Genomic DNA, 14,553 nt, shown 5'->3' with positions numbered 1-14,553 from the left:
CACCTAAAATATTCGTTTCGTTGTTTGTTTCACTTCACAATGACCACTTTCACCAGTTGTTCTATTTTTTGATTGTTTGAATTTTCTAAAAAAATTGTCGAAAATTCAAAAATAGTCAAAGAACATTCACTGCTTCTTGCAATAACACGGGACATCGCTCGTCCAACAGAAATGCTTACGATAGTTTCATGATGCTCATCTCTTGGTGTTGGCAAAGGCTTATTAATGCTACGTGTGCACATCGTTAATCACGGCGCAAGTAGTCCTGCAAGGGTTGAGAAATGACTACGAGATGCGACTAGTGCTATCATCATCACATTTACAGTATCATCAATGTTTATGACTTGGTGGTCCTCGAGCAACGAATCGAGCAAGGTTTGAATAACGAACACCAACATTGGGTCATATTTTCAACGATGGCGTGCTTCTTGAAACTAGAGTTGGTATTGAGCCCTTTCGATCACCGATCACCAGAGGGGAATTTCGAAGAGCACTCGACCAGTTTGTCTAGTTGGTGCTCCTCTCAGTTGACTAAGAAATTGTTCATTGAAATAGAACCGATTCTGCTGACGAATGGTACGCTATGAACGTATGAGAAATTCGCGAACAGGAAAGCATTCCTTGCAATGTTGTTCATTCATAGGAACCGCTAGCGAAAGGTATATTCACCAACGTTATTTCGTAAGGCCTAGCAGCCGTCCTGCCGTTTGGTGATTTTTGGATCCATGCCATTATTTAACATTATGGATGCACATGTCTCCAGGGCATCATAAATTCCCCTTGGAGGGTGAACATGCTTTCGTTGGTCACGAACCATGTTGGCTGACAGTTAACCCGAGTTATACCGAGTTAGCAGAAGAACCTCATTTCCATTTCAACCAAACCCTCATCGTTAGTCACTCATTGCAATTGAAGTAAAACAGCTATTCATAAACAATGAGCTTCAGGCTGCGGGAGATAGAGTCGGATCGACTAGAAATTCTACGATTCGTACACTTCGGTTCCCTAATATGCTCGAAGATTCGAGCATACATTGAATTTGTTCCATCGTGAGATTTGATTTTAACAAAACGAACATAAAACGGAAGCACTGAAATGAAAATAGCGGATAGGTAAATGGCAGTGGTCATGGGCTTCATAGACGAACACATTGGGTCCTAGCGTGGCATCGAACCGTGTTTCTACAATGGTTTGGTGTGCTACCGAACCTCTTTCAACGACGCAATTGTCATGATGAAAATGGAAATATATTGACATCATGTTTAGATATTAGAATGCATGAAGTGACGTGTAACTCTCGTCAAACGTGTCGGCCACATATTTTACGGGTGATTTTTGCCCTTGCATATTCGTCATTTATTTCTGGCAATTTTATGGCTGTTTCATTCGCTGTTTCTTCCATGACTGCGGCACTGACAACGCGACAAAGCAGAGCTTAACATATAAGCGGAGAAGTGCAATAAAACTCAAAGGCGAATCATATATGGGAATTGCCTCGCAACCAATTGAAATAATATGGGTTCCAGAATGAACGCCTCAGCAAAAGTGGGCAGACAATTTCAATCAAATCTTGGGAGAAATTTGAATTCAGAACACTGTTATGGCGCTTGTATTGCTTATTCTAGTTTATGTCAAGAGACGTGGCTGAACGATCGCATTTTGCGTGTATCGTGACGTTACTCTTACAACTAATAGTACTTGAAAGCTTCATACTTTTATATAATATATTATTATTATTTGTAACATATTCTATAGCAAATACGGCAATAATCAGGCATTCAGTATCAGGCATTAATATAAATACTTAAGCAAATGATAGAATGAGCACGTTTGCTTAATGTAGCATACACTATAGTATCCACTCAAGCACTCAGTTAGTAGTATTGATTAGTAGCACTCATGTATTTGTGCGAAAATAAATATGATGCAACGTTACTTATTAGGTTAATCTGGAACTATCACATGCGATAAACTATCTAGTACCGCAGCAATTAACGGGTCTGATAATTAAACATTTTATTTGCATCGCAGAAAAGGCCAACCAACCGGTAGCGCAATTATTGTTTTTAATTTGATTTTTATTTTGCCACCACCGAGTTTTCATGTTCCTTACCCAAGCTGCGTTTTGGGTGTGCTGTCGGCCCGTGGCAAAATTATTATCATTCATACAGTCATTAATTAATTGTGACCATAAAATTAATGTGAGGTACAACAACCAATGGTTTAAATTTTAAATTTTTACTGTCACGAATCATAAGTACCGCGACATGAACCGTTCGTTTGCCGCAGCGCATTAGATGACAAAGTGAATTACGAGCCACGGGGTGTAAATGCATCACTGCTTTCATTAATTAAAAGCAATTATGAGTCGCATATAATGATAAATGACTACACAATTGTATTTTCGAGTACCTATCGAGGTAGGAATCTTGAATGTTTTGTACCTTAGGAGTGGTTTGCATTGCATTCAGCGATAATAATATCTGCAAGCTTTGAACAGAGTCAAGTAGCACTTACTCGTAAAAGACAAACTTAGAGATTCCTTTCATTCGCCCTTTAGAAGGGATCCATCGAATCCTCTCTCTAGCTGTATATTGAATGACTTTTAAAGATGTTGTATTGGCCATGAATAAATGATTAAACTATGTTTCGATTGCATCCTATCACCAATCGCTTTCCTCAATTCTCCAACCTCGCATGTCTTGATGTCTGGTTTCAATTAACTTGCGATGAAAGTTTAATGCTTCTTCAATTGTATTCTATCGACACATTTGTTTGCTTGTAGTTGCTCATTTGAACCACCTGCAGAGGTACTTTAGCATCAGCAGCCCAATCCGAAAGGATTCCAACAAACAAATCTTTGATTTGGTTGCTCAGTTGAACAGCTTGGGATTTCATTTTTAGTGAATATTTTATGAAAGTTATCCAGTGAAATGCTTTCTCTATTATTCAGAAAACCAACAACCCGTTCACGGCTGCTATTGTAGTCAGCAGTTCCGTACCATAAAATGGAGCACTGAACGCTCAAAGTATCCCACTTTATTCTCGAAATTTCGTCAGATCGCTGATTTCCCATTGGATCTGATCTCATTGCTCAACAATTGACATATTCCTGATTTGTACCTACAGTCAACTGGCAGTGACTGGTAGCAAAAGCTAGTTGAAATGTAAAAGAGAAAGAAAGAAACTGAAACTATTTTCCATTTTTGTTATTTTTCTTAATGTAAAATGATCTCGAATGGGGCAAGACTAAAAGTCACATAAGAAAGCGAGAAAATATTTAATAAGATGTAATCCACTAAAGTCATTTTTTAATCTAATAAGAAAGGACTGGGCCGTGAAAACTTACATGACTTCTGACTTTTTCTATCTGGTGAAAAAATACAATAACTAAAACGTATAATAAAATGCGACTTGTTGGTCGTTGTTGGTTGCACCTGCGGGTCTTGTATGTATTCAGCGTGTACACCCATCCTATACTTGCTACACATTTTATTAAGGTGATAAAATCCAAACTATTCCTCGCGATCCTTCCCACACCGATTAGCCATTCGATTCCGTGACACGATGTGGAAACTGGCAAATGAGCTAGTCATTAGTCGGTTTCGGGTGAAAAGCATGACACATGTTGGCATATGAGCCTGTTTGTTCCTGTTTGTTAAGCACTCTCCCCCGTTCGTCCTCGATTAAAGAGTTTTCAAAGTCTTCCGGGCACCCCCCGTTAGATCTCGCTTGTGTCTCGTCTAATAGAATTGGAAATAGCTTTGGGCGACTAGTGGGTGCTATATTGAGTGAGTAGTACAAACGCGTTGTTTGCACATCCTTTCGGTTTGATGGTTACCCCCAAACTGACGTCAAACAACATAGGCGCTGGTGTGACTACATGTTTTCCACTCATCATAGCAATGTATTAAACTATGTTTGAATCGCTGCTGGAGAATCAAATCGAATTGATTTCACACATGTTGTAACACTTAAACTACCGCCGGCAATACCACGCAACGATTCGGTTTCATTTTGAGGACGTGTAATTTGCACCGGAAATCCCTGTTTTGCACCTCTCGAAAATGAAAGTCGGCATTTTGTCACGCTCCCCGTAGAGCCTCGGAAAGGTATGTAGGACGACGGAGTAAGAACGATTCGCTTTTGGGTTTCTTTTCAATTTGCTTTTCGATACATTCATCGTGAAATCTATTCCGATTGCCTGGCTAAAATTCAAGTCCTGGATGAAACCTAGGTCCTTGGTGAACATCGTCGCCTCACACGAACACCCGCCAGATACGTGAGTAACAGTCTCCTTCTTCGAGGCTATTTTCACCAACCAGACACACCCACACATACACATAAACTATTGGCATCATTGTGTGATTCTCTTTTTGCGCCTTTTACTACCCGATGTTATGCTGGGAGGCAAGCGAAAGGAGCAATATTCATTTTCCGGTGATCACATCACGTAGTTGGCTTTAATGCTACGCACGTTTGGCTGCGGAACTGTCGTGTAGGTAGAAGGTACGACACCTTGCTATCCCACCGGCGGGTTGGGCCAATCTATAATACTTCCGAATCTGATCCCGGTTCCACCGGGCTCTGCATCAATCCCGCCATTCGTATCACGCTAGATTTACTACTCGTCAGCTTATCCCGATTTTCCGGACTCCCAGGCGGACCGGAATATCAGGTACGCGTTTCAGGCGTGGCAGAATTTCCATTTCCACCACTGTTTGTTTTACTTTATACTCTGTTCAAGGCTTTGCTTCATCATCGACGCTGCGCGCCGTAGAGTCAGGTCAACAAAGAACGAGTATAGCCCCAGTGGCCATGGCTTCATATGATTTTATTTTAATGATCCGAGCATAAAGTATTGCTGCCAAATCTACCTTTCATTTGAGTGTTTTCTTTTTTGTTCGAAAATAGATGGCAAAGAGCGAAAATTCGCACTCCACGCCAGATTCCCGCAGACAATCCTTTTGAAACAACATCGACTGTTGATTAGACTTTGCCGGTACTGATTACCAGCACTTTGTGCATGCTACTGCTGCTGGTAATCATGTCGATGAGAATGTAAATGTAAAACCCATATTTCACCGGTGGTTTCGTTTGCGGCCGTTGCGATTCAATGTTCCGTTAGTTTTGAATTTGCCTACCGTTTCGTTGCCTTGTAATTCTCATTTTCTATTCCTACTATTTGCTTTATTCTTGTTTCATATTTTACTTGTACAGACTTCAATATACAATATACAGACATCAATATAGAGGATCGGTAAAATAAATCACTAATGATATAGCTAATTCACGCACGAATTTGTCCTCTATTTTCCGTTAACAGAGAATTCATTTTGTTGAATAGAGTTCATTCCTTGTGCGGGATGAAATTTTCCAAGCTTTTCCAACATTCCGAAAGAAGCCTGGTTGAGAGCGAGAGAGTGAGAGACTCGCGAGTGCTTCGTAGAGAGTGACGGCGGACACAAAGCACGAGGTTATGTTGAAGAGTTTGCCAGTCGTGAAGTGCGCCTGGTCCTTGGAGGACAGTTCGAAAAAACCGGACGCTGTATTTAGGACTTATCATGTTTAGTGTACGGTCATATCGCGAAACTTGTGTGTCTTTCTGTCGAGGAAAGGTTTGCGTTAGTTTGAGTGATTTCATCGTCAGCGATATGTTCTATTGAAATCGCGCCTCGAAAGCTTTCTCTTTCTTATCGTTCCGTGCTCTGGTTTTATATGGGCCAATTGAAATTTTCAGTTTTTCGTGAAGCCCAATTGATGAGGAAGTGCTACCGACGGCGGAAACTGTGAGAAGTGCAAGATTTGCGATCCATGACCGGAGTTATTGATGAGACATAAATTTCGCCTCACCGAAAGGCGTCAAATTGTGTGGAAAGTTCTCAGCAGCAGCCGTCGCCTTCGTTTTCTGTTTTCGTTAGATGCGTGTAATCATGGACGGAGAGTGAAGGCCTTAATGGATTATCCTCGCTTTCCGTTGTTTATGCCTCTGCCTTAAACGATGATGACCGAAACAGTAGAATCCCTTTTCGTGTTATTACAACTGAGGCGTGGTTTTCAAGATGTTTCAATACTGCTTATATGCTGAACGATCGAGCGCAAGTGTGGTCAGAAAACCCAAAGTGAATTGAAAAATTTATCAAAACTAATCCCATCAAGTATCATCCGTCAAGTAAAAACATAATGTAGCTACCAGAAGTTATTTTCGTCCGAGCTGGCATCATCCTTTAAATATTAATTTGATATATGGTGCCAAAGAAATTGTGTAGCGCAACCATCCGAATAGCCAATTGGGAAAAGTTCACTGAAGGGAGTTAAATGTTAAGATAAACGAAGTAAATGTATGTTTTAATACAAAAGAAATAAGCCGAAACCCCTTTCCGGAAACGATCATTTCACAAATGGTGCAAATGATGAGATCAACATTACACGTTTGGGTAGCGAAATTGCTACGAAGCAAGTGTTACTCCTTCACGGTGAATTGGTGATCTTCCAAAGTGCTGAAAGTGCTCCATAAAACAATGAATACAAAAATATTTCAATCAATCATTGGATTAATTATTTTGATACACAATATTACCGGAGATTATTTAGGTAAGTAGTCTTTCAAGAGATTGAAAATAAAATGTCATTTTTTGACTGGTGGTCAATTCAACGAACATCTGAGTTGTGCTCGTTTGTAGTTCAGCCGTTTGAGCAGCAGCGATTAATCGTTTTGTACCTAAAAGAGTGCAGTTTGAACCCTATCAGTGCGTCATCTTGAAACCAAAAGTTTAAGGGGTCCTAAATAATAAATAAGGGGGTCGTTTAAATAAAAAAAAAAAAACAATTGTATTCTCAAATAATGCAAAATGCAGTATCAGAAAAGAGAATATAATTTCACCACGAAATAGATTCTCTGGATTTTGGCCTAATTAGAGCGAATATAATGAACAACTACAAACGAGTAGCTAACCATGAAAGATCGATAACGTCTCAATAAGATTCAGTCTGCAAATTAACTCATCCAATTGAATCAATAATTGCAAATAACAACAATATCAACCCATATATTTTATTGACGATGCAATCATTACTATGCAACGGAACATAATTTACTTGAAAAAAGAACGAACGAACCACGAATTTAATTTAAAAAAAGGAATTTATACAAGTGCCGCTATCAACGCCTTTCCCCACTTTGCTGGTATGCAATGTTTCACCAACAACCAACAACTCATCCGTCAATGTTTTCGGTAGAAAATCGAGGAAAAGGATTAATCTTTCAAAAATGCCCCTCCAGTGGCTCGTTGCCAATGGCTGTTTTGATTGATCAAACGGGAAACACATTGAACCGTTCATTCCTCTTGGGCCTCAAACTTCACCGCGCGTCTCGTTAATCATGATAACGAACCATTGAAACACTAAACCAACGGCATCGGAAATGAAAGATGGAATATCAATTTCCAAAACCTCTTCATTGTGGAGTGGAGCTGGATATTACGCCCCTAGCGGTAGCGGATCCGCGGAACGGATTGTTCCAGACGAGTCGCGAGCCTTTCTCAAACAGATTGCACATTACTTCGCCAATCGCTAAAAGCCACAGCGGGCCCAAACTGGTGGTACGTTCGATCTGTTGACAGCTTGACACAATTGCATTATTGATGATGTATTGGAGCTTGTTAGACCCATCTTGGATACGGTTTGTTCGGCCGGTAGTGGTTCACTGTTTTCTGAAACCAGCGAGAAAAGAGCATCGACGAAAAACAACATTTTATCTTATGTACTTGAATTCGTGGAAGCCTCACAAGGTCTGAGGCGTCGTGTCAAAGGCACTGGATGTGCTCTTCCACGTCAACACGTTGTCGGTTTCAGAGAAGAGGGTGCGAATCGATGATGAGGGACGATTAACGAGAAGCGTGAGCCTAGAGGAAAGGTCTCTGTTTCGCCACAATAAAATTACAAACCCTGATATGTTTATGGCTCTCACGCACTGACTGTGAGCTTGTCGAGGAACGAACGAAACGTAGCTTCCTCATGATCACCAACTCCTCCTCGTTGGCTTGTGTTGTGACAACACTGTGGTGAAGGTGGCTTTCGCAAAACATGGCTCCAAATGCTTCTGCTAACATTGGCTGTGTGTTGGGTATCCTTTTTTCTGTTTGTTTTCCTTCATTCTTTTTTCCGCTCCCTAGATAAGGTTTTATCAGCGAATTACGAACATGCCAAACATTTTTCGATGTGAGGTAGTTTCAACATGTTTTACAATGCGTTCCTTGTACCAGATGTAAAAATTATCTTCAACAGTTATGATAAGCGAATAAAATGATATCTCAGCAATGTAGTTCTTCAGTGGTATTGAATTCATTATATGTCCTAGGTTGTTCTACAATAGGTTCATTGAAAGATCAAGCAAAACTTACGAAGTTGAGAGAGCAAACAAGAAAACGAATCACGAGGGTCAACGTAAATCTCGCTAGCTGAGCGGTTAAGGAACGTTGAGAAATGATGATGACATTATTGAGTTGTTTGTTAGGAGAATGTTTGTTGGTGTTGCACACTATGTTTTTCTGGATGTTGTTGCCGTCGTTTTCCACAACAGAAGTTGGTATAAGAAGTGGAATATTTAGAGACATGCGTTGGCTTTTTGCGATGGTGTGTTATGTTACACTGCATCTAACTTTAGGCATAACTCGTTGAATGTCTTTTGTTTCGTATTGGAAAGTTTGTTCAGCCGTTTCAGCAGATGAAAGTCTGATTTACGCTTCAATATCGACTACGCAGCATCAACATGATTGGAATAAAATAGGTTATTTCTGTTATTTTGCACAATATTGACCGAATGTTTTCAAATCCGTATCGTATTTCATTTTACCAACTGATTTCTGATAAGCTTAGTTCTACAAATATATTTTTTCTTTACATACACAATGTTGCCTTTTGCATATCTTGACATCTGCTGTTCTAAAAATAAATTTCTTGAAATATTTGAACATAGAACACAACATTCGTAGATTGTAATTACAAGAATTTAATATGGCTGATGTTGTACAACCGATCCGTGATAAACAGCACATAATGTTTTTGTTTTCAAAAGGCACTTGTCTGTCGTTATCTTTAACGATTATTAATATTCGATGATCAACACGGTGATTGTTTAGTGTAATATTATATGTTTGTACAATTTTATCATTGTTCAAACAGGAGAAACTTTCATGCAAATAGCTGCAAATTATTGATATTATTTGGATTCCTGCTTCACTTCTTTTCCACAGGACTGCTCTCCAGTACATTGCGCTCGTTTCGCACATTTTGTTGTGATGACGAGCTGTTGAAACTCGTCTGTCCCCTTGGAACTAGCATTTCTGTTGAATTGGTTCAATATGGCGTTAAAGGTAGATACTGCTTCAAATGGCTCCAGTACTGCGACTTCTTGAAAACGTGACTGCATTTTCTTTCACTATTGTTCTTTACGACTGATTTTCTAACGCAAATCAGAAGGCAACGATACGGCACAGTGTCCTTACAGCGGACTCGATGATCTCTATTATGACCCAGAATCTTCTCCATCGTCATCGTCTACGAGTATGTTGGACATCACCTTAGCACCAGGAAACGTGACGATAACGTCAACGACTCCAAACTACAACGAAATGGATGTCGCCATGAACGACAGCCAGACCAGGATTTCTATCGAGAGGACGAAAGGCAAGTGCACCCCGCTTTACGTACTGCAGGTGAGTTGGTGTTAAATTACGCTACATCTGGCCTTTTTAAGATTGTAAGACTAGACAATTGGGCTCGATTTCCTCCCTGCATCCATGTTTGAACTCTTGTCCCCTTTTCGTCCGTCAACAGTACTCGATCCTGCAGACGATTGTTGAAACGTGTCAGAAAAAGAGACGCTGTCGATTACATGCTGCGCCGAAAATATTCGAAACAAGTCCCTGTCCTGGCATACATCGGCTGGTGGAGGTCAATCACAAATGCCGCCCATGTGAGTTACTATTTTACTTTAAATTCCAATCGCTGAAAGTTAGCACAGGAAGCATTTTGGGCGCATTCTCTTCAATCTTCCGTTGAGCTATCAGTTTCTTTGCGTCATGATTCTCTTTTATGTCTGAAATACGAATCGGGGTGGAAGTAGCGTCTTTGCAGATGGTCGTATTTTATAATTTTTCGTTGAACTCTTCTTTTTCGATGTTTGTTTTGCCAGTCGAATTCCGAAGCTTGACTTCGTGCGAGAAGGACATCGTTCGGTTGACTTGCGGCCAGTACACGCGCATAGCGATCTATAGCGCCACCTACGGGCGGACGGCTTACGAGAGTTCTCATTGTGCACAGACAGCCTCTTCGCAAGAGCAGAGTAAGTTTCAAGCAGCCACGAGCATTTAAGCCTTCAAATTGGGACACAAGAAAACAAAAACAATACCTTGGCGTTGTCTATGGATATCGCCATGCTTACAAAGTCGTCTCAAATCATTTTCCATCCGTTGACGAAACATTTGCAGCATGTCTCTCGGAGCACACGAGTCACACGCTGACGGAAATTTGCCAAGGCCGGCGGAAGTGTACGGTGGCAGTTGAAAGGTCAACATTTGGCAATCCCTGCCCGGACAGCATTCGGGTGTACTTAAAGGTGATATACGCCTGTGGTAAGTGGCGCCAAGACAGTTGGTCACTTGGCACATGGTTCGGCATAACTTTGTAAACTTTGTCTAGTTTTTCTCGGTTCTTTCGTTGTCGTCAACAGTTTCCAGAAACGTGTTCCGGGAGCGCTACATTACGCCACTGGAGGATGACGAACTGGACGAACGGCTTTTCGAGTCGAACGAGCAGTACGATGAGCAGTTAACGCCGGTTCCGAATCAAATTGAGAGCTCAGCAGCCATAGGTAACTCCGGCGCCAAAGGCATCCACAACAAGTATTTGGGCGAGTCGTCGAAGGCCGAAGATATAATCACCTTCGTCAAAGACGGTGAGCTTTGAAAATTGATATTTAAATCTCGATTACACAATTGATACACAATATCTGTTCTATGCGATCTACATTTAATAAGACAGATGAGACTCAGCAGACGATGGGCGGCCTAGACCACCGACAACTGCTTATCGTGAGTGTTGCGGCGCTGTTCTGCTGTTGTATCTGCATGTCGTTTGGTGCGTTACTGGCATATAAAATGAAACTGTTTCCTTCTCGAACTGGAAATCGATGCAACAAGGAATCTGATTCCTTTGACAGTCACTCCACCCCATCCAGCTACCGTCCGACGAGCGAGGACTTTGACCTTGCAGACTGTGTGCCTAAAACGGTGGTTTCTTCCGAGAAGCTTGCGGAGGTAAGTGACGATGACTGAAATGGAAGGTTTAAATTGTTTGCTGATCTACGCCATTTTATGCAAAAGTCTATGAAGGTCATCCAAACTAAGCTTCCTTTGGATTTCCTGTTTATCTCACAGCAACAATTAGCACCGTCCAAAAGAATCCAAGCCACAAGTTCATCGTTCGGTAATGCATGCATTGGAAGCACCAACAACAGCTCCTACAGTACCACGATTCCCGCGTTCAGCTTTGGCGGAGTCCGACCATCTCGTGAGGCGCATTTGTCGCATATCTCGACCACAATGTTCATCTTGCCCAACTGTTTGATGACCGAGGCTCCGACAGGCTCCCTGTACGACAGCCGCAGACCGTTGCGATCGGCGCCAGGAGCTCTGGACGAACGGGAAATGGCACAACCGAATGAAAATCTCACCTTAACGCTTACAACAACCGAAATCACGGGCGAACCGGGATCCTACAACCATCTACATCCTGATCATCAGCAGAAGCACAAATCCGCGAATTATGCTGGTTCCTGCACACAGTGCGCGGTCGTCGATTGGTCTCCTGCTCCACCCACCTCAGCTGCCGTGATGTATGCAGAACTGGAAAATGCGTCTGAAGCACCGTTCACCAGTACAAGAACGTTGCACCTATATGAACGGCATCAATCATTAAAATCGTCTTCAACTGACTCTTCCGGACGACCTGATTTGGTAAGGTGCGAGGATCATGGCACGAAGGACATGACCGGCGATGCGCAGGGTTCTGGAGTCACCCTAACAAAGTCGAATTCTTTTTTATGGCTGGGCTTGAAGATCGGGCTGACGTAAAGCTGTAGGGTAAAGCTGTCGAGATTGACCTGTTCGATAATTCATCGGATAGTCTTTTAAACATTATTGGTTTGAAGAGCTTGTCACAGAACCGGGGGGCAGGCGGTGTCTGACGGTTTACATTCCAAGGACCCATTTTCTTCGTTTATTTCTACCTCACACTTGGTGGTCCCGGAAATACCCTGATTCAATTTCCTATCTATGTTTTGCGAGCTGTCTCATGTGTTCGTCATTTGGAATTTGAAGAAGACTTCCGCGACACAACCAACACCCTGCCCGACAGCTTTACCCGTGACAATTTGTCGAAACGAAATGTATATACACCAGTATTGACAACCGAAAAGGGCGTAGCGGCTAATAAAGCGAATACAATGAAATCCTGTCGAGGACATCGCATTTATAAAGCCTTCTGAAACCACCTTATGAAAGGATGTTTGGTGCTCTCTTGTAGAGGTTAAATTAAAATTCAGCAAACCGGTACAAAATTCAATTGAAACCGAATTTGATTGACAACCATTTGGATAAGGGGTCAGCTCTCGGCTGTCAAAACTTATATAAAAGAAGTCTCTCATATCAGTGTTGAATTTGCTATTCTAATTTTCTGAGGTTCGTTTGTAAAATGTGAGAGATCAATTTTATCCTTTAGTTAGTAAATCGTGGCGTAAATTCTAACGATGGTGGTAACCGAATAGTACAGATAATGCAAATATACAATTCAATTCACTGTTCAAAAGTATGGTGAATCAGTTTTATTTAATATGATGTTCCTGGTTTTGAAGCCCAATTTGATTAAAATCAGATGACATAGACATTGAATGACGATAATATTAACAAAGGTAAGTTTTAACGGCTCATTGTGGAGAACAACCTGATGAAATATTTTTGTAAAATTTTCACTGAAACACTTTGGCAAACGCAATTTGATTTGATTTTAGTTATGGGCTTTATTGAAGATTGATTGACGTGAAATAAAGTTATGCTTTCAATTTTATTGTTGGTATCTAATTGCTATGGATGTCGGAGCAATAAAATTGGCATAAACAGACCATCTATAAATGCGTGCCAACAACATAAGAGGGAACATAATCGAACTATTATCGGACAATGCAACCACTCTAACAATATCTGTAGTTTCGTTTAATTGTACCAACATTAATTCAGCACTTGTGGAAAAGATTCAGCGCCTTACCATCTATTCGACCATAGGCTGAAAACTCCCAATACACCGTTGTCGTTGTGCTTGGACGTGCGTGAGTGGCCAACACAGAACTTCACAACATTAAAGTAAGAATGCCAAATTTGCTGTTGGTGGAGTGAAACTCTACTCTGATGGGAGCAAAATAAATTATAGCTAATGGAGCATTGCGTTTCGTGTTCAAACACTTCAGCAAACGCCATGGTTGTACAGCTGTAGTACAAGTCGAAATTCCGGAAGGCGTCTGTTGTTTTCGTTTGCCTCTGTGCGTCGTATCCGAGTGTTGTGGTGAAGATAAAGTACAGTCACTAAATGGTGTTTAGAGTAAACGAAGTTACGTTAACAGATACCGCTCATATGTGTGGGTTGTTTGCTGAGTCGCTGGCTAGTTGTGTCAGGGTCGGACATCTGAGCTGAGTTTCTGGAAAACTCCAGTTTCTTATATTGTTGGTGGACATGGCAAGATGGACACTACAAGGACAAATATTGTTGATTTTTTTGTCCTTGGCTCCGAACAAAAAAGATATATAAGGACCGTAAACAATTTGCCCCAAAGTGCTTTAGCTTGGTTTGTTTAAGCAACGGCCATTACTGTATGAACGCCTAATGCCTCCCTTCTAAAATGCTGTGTCCCGGAACATAATGAATCATGCCAATTTGCAGTGATAGAGTGATGTCAAAAAATTCTACTTCTGGAAGATGGTGTTCGTTAGAGCATAATTATTGTAGTTTAATAAATATCTTCTAAACACTCAGAACGACTCTTTTATTTCAAATCATGATTAAACCATAGCTTTCGATAACTGATTTGCAGACGTTTTCTGCCGCGGAGTAAGTTAACTAATGCATTTTGTGTCTTGATTAAGGATGCATATCTTCCATTTCCGTTGCGTAATGCGGTGTATTGATTGTGTAATTGGATTTCCGTTTGTTCCTTAAGCTTGAGTGGTAAGCGTCTTACAGGCTAATTTCCGCACAGCCTTGTGTTCGTATGAAATACGCCCATTCCGTATAGAGCTTTTAATCCATGCGGCAAAATGGAGCTTAGTTTGGCGATTGTTTCGTTCATCCGTAGATATCGATACCAGCGATTACCAAAGTTACGACGGCATAATGAATACGGTATCGGTCGGTAACTCAGTGTTCATAAATGGAAGCGGACTGACATTAACACAATCATTCAAGAGCAGGCTATAAGAATACGATTGAACAAATATGTTTCAT

General features: G+C 41.1%; 1 protein-coding gene across 1 annotated transcript; it reads left to right on the top strand.

Moving 5' to 3' along the window:
• Positions 1 to 5,507: 5,507 nt before the first annotated feature.
• LOC131209559 (protein eva-1-like) lies at positions 5,508 to 12,832 on the top strand. The gene is made up of 10 exons (XM_058202651.1): positions 5,508 to 5,573; positions 6,361 to 6,594; positions 9,255 to 9,374; positions 9,478 to 9,716; positions 9,838 to 9,976; positions 10,196 to 10,345; positions 10,491 to 10,634; positions 10,733 to 10,957; positions 11,044 to 11,318; positions 11,439 to 12,832. The coding sequence occupies exons 2-10, from the start codon at positions 6,522 to 6,524 to the stop codon at positions 12,132 to 12,134; spliced, it is 2,061 nt and encodes a 686-aa protein (XP_058058634.1). The 5' UTR covers positions 5,508 to 5,573; positions 6,361 to 6,521; the 3' UTR covers positions 12,135 to 12,832.
• Positions 12,833 to 14,553: the final 1,721 nt, after the last annotated feature.

Source organism: Anopheles bellator, chromosome 2 (assembly GCF_943735745.2).
Source record: "Anopheles bellator chromosome 2, idAnoBellAS_SP24_06.2, whole genome shotgun sequence".
Lineage (NCBI taxonomy): Eukaryota > Metazoa > Arthropoda > Insecta > Diptera > Culicidae > Anopheles > Anopheles bellator.
Note: the sequence above shows the minus strand (reverse complement) of the source record. Positions and strands in the feature narration are given on the sequence as shown.